This window comes from Myotis lucifugus, unplaced genomic scaffold (genome assembly GCF_000147115.1).
Source record: "Myotis lucifugus unplaced genomic scaffold, Myoluc2.0 scaffold_0, whole genome shotgun sequence".
Taxonomy (NCBI): Eukaryota; Metazoa; Chordata; class Mammalia; order Chiroptera; family Vespertilionidae; genus Myotis; species Myotis lucifugus.
In genome coordinates, this window is record NW_005871048.1 from 49,410,304 (window position 1) to 49,419,773 (window position 9,470).

The 9,470-nt window shown below is 57.5% G+C and overlaps 1 protein-coding gene across 1 annotated transcript in view; it reads right to left on the bottom strand.

Moving 5' to 3' along the window:
- SLC12A7 (solute carrier family 12 member 7) overlaps window positions 1-9,297 on the bottom strand; it is a 29,132-nt gene extending 19,835 nt beyond the window's left edge. The window contains exons 1-6 of the mRNA XM_014452905.1: window positions 9,179-9,297; window positions 5,071-5,217; window positions 3,765-3,819; window positions 1,859-1,989; window positions 1,333-1,574; window positions 342-553 (exon numbers count right to left, since the gene is read on the bottom strand). Coding sequence (XP_014308391.1) covers window positions 342-553; window positions 1,333-1,574; window positions 1,859-1,989; window positions 3,765-3,819; window positions 5,071-5,217; window positions 9,179-9,295 — 904 coding nt within the window. The 5' untranslated portion in view covers window positions 9,296-9,297. The remainder of the gene's footprint in view (window positions 1-341; window positions 554-1,332; window positions 1,575-1,858; window positions 1,990-3,764; window positions 3,820-5,070; window positions 5,218-9,178) is intronic.
- Between the last annotated feature and the right edge of the window lie 173 nt (window positions 9,298-9,470).

Sequence of the window (9,470 nt, forward strand, 5' to 3'; positions counted from 1 at the left end):
CAGGATTATTCCACTTCCTCGCCCATAAAAAGTCAGGCCTCTCTCCTGGTATGGGGGGAGGGGGGCAGCCCAATTTCTCATCACAGAGGAACTCGGAGACAGGAAAAACCAGTCCCCACCAGTTAATTACTGCCCTTATTAACAGAGCTGCTATGAAATGCTAAAGCAAAAGGATCCACTTGGAGCCCCTAACCCGTTGGCCTCCACAGCGGCTGCATCTACGGCCCTGGCAGATCAGCATCGAGGAAGGGGTGGCACAACCAGGGACCGGGCAGCAGCACCGGCTCCCAGGGACTGGGCTTTGAACAACTCAGCCCCACCAAGATCCACTGGGCACTCACCCAGGAAGACGCCGCTGGCCACGCCGGGGATCCCCTGGATCTCCGTGAGGTTGTTCTGGGCAAAGTACTCGTCGCAGATGGCGCTGGGCATGGAGTTGTTGCAGAAGAGGCCCCAGAGCGCGGTGGTCACCGTGCCGTTGTTGGTGGTGAGGACTTTGGCACAGACGTCAAAGTTGCGTCTCGATAACGTGCGGTTCCCGAGCAAACAGACCCTGGAGCGGGAGTGGGGGCGTGAGGGGACATGCGGGACCTGAAATGACTCCCACCACTTTCTTCAGTGATGGTGGAGGTTTGCGGGGGGCCCTGCTAGTAGCTGCTGACACTCCCCGTTTAGCACGATGAGAACATGGGCATGAGCTGCTGGAAATCAGTGTTGAAGCAGGAGTCCAGTTCTCACGCAACGTGGGGCTGAGGGACGGTCTGTCCTGGAGTGAATGGGACTATTCCCAGCCAGGTGGCTCCCTCCACATGGAGACAGCAAAGTGCAGGGGCCAGGAGAGGGTTGGTACCAGCGCCCTCCCAGCCACCCCAACCCAGGCCAATGGGCAACCTGCTGCCTGAGCACCAGCTCGCTCACTCGCTCTGTGACCTAGGGCCACTTCCTTGTGACTTAATGTCCTCATTCAAAAGGGGGACAAGGGAAGAACCCACTTGAGGGTTTTCATGAGGACTAGGGGAGCAGGCCACAGCCAGGAGGAGATCAGTTTGCCTGCTGTCCTCAGGGACAAGGGCCAACCTATACGCCCTTGGTCCTTCGCCAAACCTCCCGTCCTGGTCTTGCAGGTAGCTGCTACAAAAGCAGCCCGACTGCTCATCCCCGATGCCAGGGGAAGAAGGTAAGACTGCCAGACACACAGCACCACCACCCCGGGCCCCGCCGTCATGCCATGAATTACAAACCAATGACAAACCAGGAAACACTGCATCCTTACAGGCCTGGCCCAAGCAGAGGACCGAGGACAAGGACCCCGGACAGAAGACTGGGACTCACGGGATGTCCGGCGGGTCGAAGGCGGTCTTGATGACGCCGGCGTAGATGGCAAGGATGGACAGCACCACACAGGCCAGGAACACCAGGGCCAGCTTGTTGACGTACTTGACACCCACAAAGACCACCATGGCCATGAGGGCCAGGGTGCAAGTCCCATACACTCGCATGTTGTGCAGCAAGGCCACAGCCTCGCCGTCCGGCGACTGGGCGTGGATGATGGATGCGCCAGGGGAGATGTAGGTCTGTGGGGACAAGACAAGTCAAGAAGGGCAGCCTATCCATCCCTGCCTAGAGGATGGCCACATGGGGAGAGGGACGGGGCCAGGCACGACCTTCCGAAGGGCCCTTCTCTGGGGGGCTTAGTGCTGGCTCCCTCCTTCCCCAAGGGTCCCCACACCACCAGGATACATCTACAAGGGACCCTCGGGTACATAAGGAACAAAAGCTGAGAAGAAAGGCCTGCCAGAAGCTCTGCCCTTGGGGTCGGTGCCAGGCAAGGGGAACCAGCCCCAAACAAAGCACTTACCAGAAAAATCTCAATGGTCCCCAAAATATACATGGCCCCTGCAAAAGTCGTGCCCAGATAGAAGCAGAGGCCCACGGCTCCCCCGAACTCCGGCCCCAGGGCCCGCGATATCATGTAGTACGAGCCGCCAGCTGCAAAAAACACCAAACAGGAAATGGGGCTAAGGACCCACTGGGTACCGTTAAGGACCCACCGGGTACCGTGAATGTGGACTTCACAGAACACACAGCGGCTCTGGCAGTTGTGACCAAACAGGTCCTGGGGGAAATCAGCCACAAGCAGGGGGCAGAGCCCGTAAACCTGCACGTTTTGATGTAAAACCAACACTTCCATCCTCTTAGCTTCTGCCCCAAAAGGCCTGAGAACCCAGGGCTGCTTAAGCTTCACTTCTGTATCACCCCCAGCATGCAGTGACACCCATGCCCCACAGATCAGTCCCTGGCCATTCCGCCAGACAGCGAGTCCACCCTCAGACACTACTGGGAGATCATGGGTGACTCTGGAGAGCCTGAAGGACCCCTCAGGGCATGCCCTTCTCTCTGAAAAGCAAACCTAAATGCCGATCTGCCACTAGAATCATCTCTCCTCGTGAGCGGGTCACACCTCCTCCTCAGCACTGAGTGTTGGTGCCTCCTCCCAGCTGGACGTCAAGCGAAGGGAGACTGGTCCCTATGCCCAGCCGGTAAGCGCATCGGGGCTCATGCTCCATGGCCAGGGGAGGACGGCCAGCAGGAGAATGGCCAGCGGGATTACAGCCTCTACACAGCTGCTGCTCCTTGTGAAGCCTGGGAAGTTCCGGGGGAGGGGCCACTATTCAAGGACTTGGGGTGCAAAACATGCTGGACCTCACTTATAGACACAGGCTGCACAAGCTGCAGGGGCACAAGGTGGCATCGTTCCAGTTCCTTGAATCCAGGCGCCAAATAAACTAGAGGCATCTGTGCCTGCACCTTTGCTCCCGAGAGACAACACAGCCTCAGGTACAAACTGGACGCAGCACTGGCCCCTCTGCCTCCCCTTCTCTGCTGAGCTCACTGCCCTGTGGGCACTGCCTCCTAGGGATGGGAGCTACGCTGCAAAGCGGGGGGAAACAAACAGCCATGATTTCAGGGCTCAAACACCAGTGAACCCTGCAGACCAGAGCCCCGCCCTCCCGCCCTCAGCCCCCATCACCTAGGCAGCCCCTCCCTTCTTCCTACCCTTCGTCAGAGGCAACAAATGAAGCCTGTGGCACGTTAGTTTTGTTGGTTCAAAAAGAGAATGATGGTTTGTGGGGATTAAACTTCAAAATCAAAGGGATACAGCTGGTCATAAATGCCAGCCTCTTGTCCAGACAGCAAAGGCATGTTTGAGAAGAAAAAATCTTGGGGGTGTTGATGGTTCCCGCTCTGAGGAGAATCTCAATGACACAGCAGCCTCAAGCACTCGTATAACAGGCCCCTACCCTGGTCTTAGCAACGCCCATGCCCTCAGGGGAGGCAGGGGAAGAGGCCCCGGGACACCAGGGGCACTAGCCCTGGAGAGTCCTCATGCAGGTGAGAGGCAAGAGCTGCGTGAGCATCACTGCCCAAAGGCCAGGTCACGCCGACAGAGCTTCTGGAAGGGCCTGGCCAGGCTGAGGACGCGCCTTTCCCACCCACCCGACCCCTCCAGACATGGAGATGTCTGTGCTCAGACATGAATGACCGGCAGCAACCTCCAGGTGGTAAGGGCATGTCCACACTAGGCCTTTGGGGACCGGGCCCCACTTCCTGCCTCACCTTCAGCCTTGGGTGAAGGGGTAATGTCAAGGTCATCGCCAAAATGAAAGTGGAGCATGCACGGAGCCCAGACAGGGCTCAGCTCAGTTCCGACTCACAAAAGGAAGGCTTCGTTTCAGACCACCCAGCCTCCAGCACCCCCTTACCTGGGACCACGCCATTGGTGGCAATCGCACTCATGGAGATGGCAGTGAGCATCGTCTGCAGAAAGACAGGTGACGCTTTTAGAAGAGCACTTCTGAGGGCCGCCAGGCAGCAGGCCTGGGCCAGAGCCCAGCAGGCCCAGCTCCGGCTGCCGAGTAACCAGCAGGCAGAGCTTCAGACAGGACTGCAGCCCCAGCCCCACGTTCTCTCCCACTGAACTCCCAAAACTGAGCTCCCCCAGGCTGCCCAGAAAGCACTCGACTCAGGACCCCATCCAGCACTGAAAGGTAGCTTCTCCCTGGGTGCCCACGCCCCATGGGGTACAAGGTGCCCACCTGCTCAGGAAGCAGCCACACCCATGGGTTGGAGAGTAACTATTTTAGAACCTAAGGACCAGAAGGAACAGCCTGGGAAGCGAAGGCCCTGGTGACCACGGTGCCCGGGTTCCTGCTGGGCCGTGTCTGCCACCTGAGCAAGGCCCCACCCCACTGTCCTGGTTGGTATCCTTTCCTGTGTGTGCCTAGCAGCACTCCAGACACTTTCCGACTCTTGAACGTAAAAAACATGCTGTGACCCAGGGAGAATGCAGTGAGGCTGCTTAGGTGACTGCACCACAGCTCTGGGAAGCCCAGGGCAGCAGGGAAAGGGGCCTGAGAGGGGCCTGTGGACGCCCACTCATCTGCATGGTTTGAATTCTTTGGACAGCTGTCTCCAGGTGACACAGGGTAACACAACAGCTTAATCACCCTCTTAACAATAAAGGAAGCAGGAAGACTCAGGGCCGGGAGGAGGCACTGAGGAGCACAGAGGTTAAAGCAGACGCAACTCTCGGTGGCAAGAAGAGACTGTGTCCCTAACGGACAGGGACACAGGTGCGGAGGCCAAGTGGCAGGTCTCACATGCTGGGGTCGGGGCTCAACAAGTTACCACCACATGTCCCTTCCTATAAACAGGGTCCCTGAAAATGTGCAGATGGTCCAACTGGAAGGGGACCAGGTCAAAGTGCAGGACTCCTGTGCGTGGTGACAGTGCCTGGTGAAAACCCTCCGTTGCTGGGTTGCACCTGTATTACTGCAGGTGCAACTAAGTAAGACTTCCTGGGGCTGTTGGACAGCCTGGTCACAGCCCCCAGGCCACACCCAGTGATCACACCAGCACTGGTGAGGAGGCCGCCCAGGGAGAGAATCCACGCGGTCAACCTCAGAGAGAGAGCAGTGGACCGGGGAGAGCCCACATTTGTCCACATGGTCAGGTCCCTGAAGTCCAGCTGCCACTGCCCCAAACCCAGAAACAGCCTCGGCCACTCACGCAGGTGCAGCACATGAACACGATGAGGAAGGACTCCAGGACGCCGGCCACGCCCACAATCCACGTCAGGCGCAGGAAGAGGATCACGCCGAGGATGTTCTGCAGGCAGGGCAGGTAGACGCCGATGAAGGTGCCCATGCCTGGGTTCTGAGAGAGAGAACAGCGGTTCCGGGGAGGCCAACCTCAGCACCTTCCCCAGGGACCCCTCCTCGGGGAGCCCTGGCTACACCCTCAGGCCCAGACAGAGGTCCCAGGAACACAAGAAAAGGAACCAGCAAGAGCGGAAAGCTTCTGTTGCCTGGACCTGGGAAGATGGCTGAGGGGAACCACACCCCAGAATGAATGGAAGCTCCAGGAGATTCCAGAGCAGGACCCTGGCTGCCTGGAAGCAGGGTGGTCTTCTGAAAGAGACCAGAGCCACATCATCGCCAGGGAGCGGAGTGGGGAACAGCCGGCTGGGCCTCCCTCCTCTGTGAGCGGAATGGCAGGACGGTGGGAAAGTTTGGGAAAAGATGGGAGCAAGAGGCTCCAGGCTCTGTGCATCACGACCACAGCTCCGGGTTCCAGACCCTCAGGAGACCACAATGTGAGGAGATGTGAGGGCCATGGAGGATGAGACGGTCCTGCTCCCTAAAACCACAGAAGGCGCAAGGACACCAACTCCAGGCAGATATCAGCAATGACTCAACCCACATGGAAGAAGAGATCGGGGCACCATCGAACCAGCTCAGAGAACTGGCCACCTGGGCACCCTCCTTCCCCCACGCCCACAACCGCAGATACAGAAACAGGGCAGGGGGGCTCTGTACACAGGTAGCTGCGGGACGGACGGTGCTGGGAGGCGCCTGGCAGAAATGTCTGCTCTGATCCTGGAAAGACTATGGGATGAGCAGACTGGCCCAGAGAACAGGGTGGCGACATGGCCAGGAGCCTGCAGGCCAGCCCCACACACACCACAGAGGACAGCTAGGCCCTCCCGGTCTGTGACCTGGGATGACAGCCAGTGTGACCACACAGTCAGGCAGCACACTTGTGATTTCGGGACATCTGGGTGCAAAGACAAGCTGCTGTTTCATGGAGAAAATATCCTGAATTAAAAAGAAAACCAACACACACCTGAGCAGCTTTGCTGTGAATGGTAAGGCTGGTGGAAAACAAGGACACAGCCCAGCTCTTGTGGCAGCTCAGAGAGGGGCTGCCGCCCAGGGACACAGCCCAGCCCCAGGGAGGTGGCTGGAGGGCAAACGCCCGAGGAGAGGGGGCTGAACCCCCATTCAAGGAAGCAGATGGGCTCCTCGGGTGCAAATGGAGCTGCCGACAGACAGGAACACCTGCCACTAAGTGCAGGCAGCCCACAGAGCGCCCAGATGCTAAGGCCCTGGGGAGAATGAGCTGAGAGCAGCCGGGGAGTGGGAGCCAGGGTCTGAAAGCCCGTCCTGACTCCCTGAACATCTGGCCTGAGCTCCAGCTCCTGGCCAGCGCACCCCTCCCAAGCCGCCCACCCACGGGTTAACTGTGCTTTTTGTGTAAATAAAAGGATGTATGTGTCTTACACACAGGGTGGGCGTATCTCAATTGTATAAAAATGAGAATGGAAATGCAGTGACAACCATCCTGGACAAACTGCCAGTTTCTATTTTATAATCTCAGTGAACATATAAAGAGATCAATAAACCACCACAGGAGGCTAAGCAAACCCTGCAGCCAGAGCAGCTGGACTCCAGGCCTCACATGGGCCCCGCCCGCCCGGAGCCAGTTCTGTGCCCAGCGGCTGACATGGTCCTGAGTCACCCTGGAAGGGCACAGCGGCCTTCAGTTCTCTCATAAAAGGCAGCTTTGAAGGATCACCCAACTGGCTCCGAGGCCCTGGAGATGAAGCCTTGGGGGAACACACACCCATCTCTGGGAACAAGCTCCTATGTCAGGTTGGTCAGAGGGACAATAAGGGGCAGCCCCCGCCTCCCTTCCCAGGGGACCTACCTACACTTAGTCTTAAGCAGGGCGACTAGATTCATCCCAACTGAAACCTGCCCACCTGGCTACACAGTCCTGCTGAGGGTCACGGGGTGGCCGTCCCTCCCGTGACTGAAACCAAATCCTGTTCTAGATCCCAACCTGGCAGTGGGTGCAAACCACGGACTTGTTCAGATCCACCAGGCTGAACATGAGATCACATCTCAACAAAACCTTAACAAGGGGTCTGGCTGCATTTCTGTCTGAGCCAGGAGGACATCTGCGACCCCAAGGCTGCGCCAGGTGGCCTAAACCAGCCATGGGCAAACTACGGCCCCAGGGCCGGATCCGGCCTGTTTGAAATGAATAAAACTAAAAAAAAAAAAAGACCGTACCCTTTTATGTAATGATGTTTACTTTGAATTTATATTAGTTCACACAAACACTCCATCCATGCTTTTGTTCCGGCCCTCCGGTCCAGTTTAAGAACCCATTGTGGCCCTCGAGTCAAAAAGTTTGCCCACCCCTGGCCTAAACGGAGCTGCAGCGCAAGCAGAGGCCCAGGTGGTGCCCAGCTGAGGCTGAGGGTCGGTTACAGCAACATTCAGACCCAGGTCTCTGCGGAGAGCATGTTTCCCTGAGCAGACGGACGGCTCCCTGAAACACCAGCTCCAGCAGACAGACAGACGTGTGCCGTGTACTCGGACAGCTGGGCTCCTGCAGTGGAGCCACAGGCAGTGCCCAGGGCATTCATGTGAAGCTATAACCTTCCACATAGCATCACCTGGGGTCAGCGTTCCCTGTCCCTTGCCTTGGGGGAGGGCGGTGGCTCCGTGAACAGCCAAGGTGGCCACAGGCTCCCAAGGAGCCAGGAAAATCACGGCAGGGGGACCAGGAAAGGTGCATCCAGACACACCTCTGCTGCCGAGGCCACTGCCTTCTGCCGAGGAAGGTCAGCAGGGCTGGACACAGAGGCCACGCCTCATGTCCCATGTCCCCCGTCTACTCCTTGCATCCTGAACAAGCAGCTCTTCTGGAACACAAGGAGCCAATGCCCTCGAGTGTCAGGAAACGCGAGTTAATCCTGCTGGGTTTACAGTCCGAGGGCGGAGAGAAGAGGCCTTGGCTTGGGGCCCAAGGGGACCAAGGTCAGGCCAGACACAGGCACAAGAGAGGCACTTGGAGGGGGAGTGAGCGAGGCCTTGTGGACACTGGCTCCCGGCACCTCCGCCCCAGCACGGCCCAATGGGCAGGTGGACACTGGGGTGGGGAAGAGATGGGCAGAAGGCAGCCACCGAGCCCCCTCCCACTCTGTCCCAGCTCAACACTGTGGGGTCACCCAGCCGGCAGAACACTGCAGAAAGTGCCAGACAGCCTTCTGTCCTGCTCGACAGGCCACTGCTCCATTCACAAGCCCCTCCCTTCAGGACTCAGCGTCCTTCCCATGGTGTTCTCAGAGCCAATAGGGGTTGGGGGGGTGGGGGGAGAATCACCATTTAAAATAGAGGAAAGCCAATTTCCACCCTTGTGCGAGCCACCTGCAGGAAAAGTGAACAGAAGGAAACTATTGCCAAGACTTGGGAAATGCCCTTTCTGTCAGTTTCAAGGCAGGAAGAGAGATGGCCCGTCAAGACCGCTGGAAGCTGCGGCCTGCACTGCAGGGACGCCTCTGGTGGTTACATACTTCTAATTTTTAGTTTGAATCTTTGATTTTAAAGTAACACATACTTATTGCAAGAGAATTTAAAAAGTCAGGTAAGTGAGAAGAAACGAGTAATCACTCGTCATTCTCCCACAGAAAGACCCTCAATTGTGGCTTCATCTGCACCCATATACTAGTGAACATCGTCCTAAGCAGTGAAAGCTGCGTTTGGCTGTTCTGTCCTGGGGCCACGCACAACCCACCAGCCCCCAAGGGGTGTCTGCGTGGTTCCCAAGTGGATCTTACACATTCTCCCTAAGAAACTCTTTCTGCACAAGTCCTCATGGCGGCAGCTCTGTTTAATTTTTAGGATAGATTCCTAGAAATATTCCCTAAGAAATAAAATTCCTAGGAAAATGGTAAGAGACCAACTGTCCCATCACTGAAAAACCAAGGGGAGGAGAGGAGGCCCTGAGGGGTCCTGGGAGGTCTGGGGGGCACAGGGGCTGGTACCTTGACCTCGCGCCTCCGGCTGTCCTCGGCCTCCTCGTGCTCCACCACGCCCTGGCTCAGGTTGGTGTAGTTGGCCAGCTTGTTGAGGAGCGAGGACACCATGGGGTTACTGTCCATTTCCTCCTGTTTGGAACCAAGATATGAAATAAGTCACCCAGATCCCAACATAAAACACTCCCAAACCGACCAGGTCAACCACAGCAGGGATCCTGCCGTGTGACACTCCAGGGAGCCTATTCCAGGGTCATCTGGAGCCAGCTCCGCCCCTGGTCTGAGCCACAAATCTAAATGA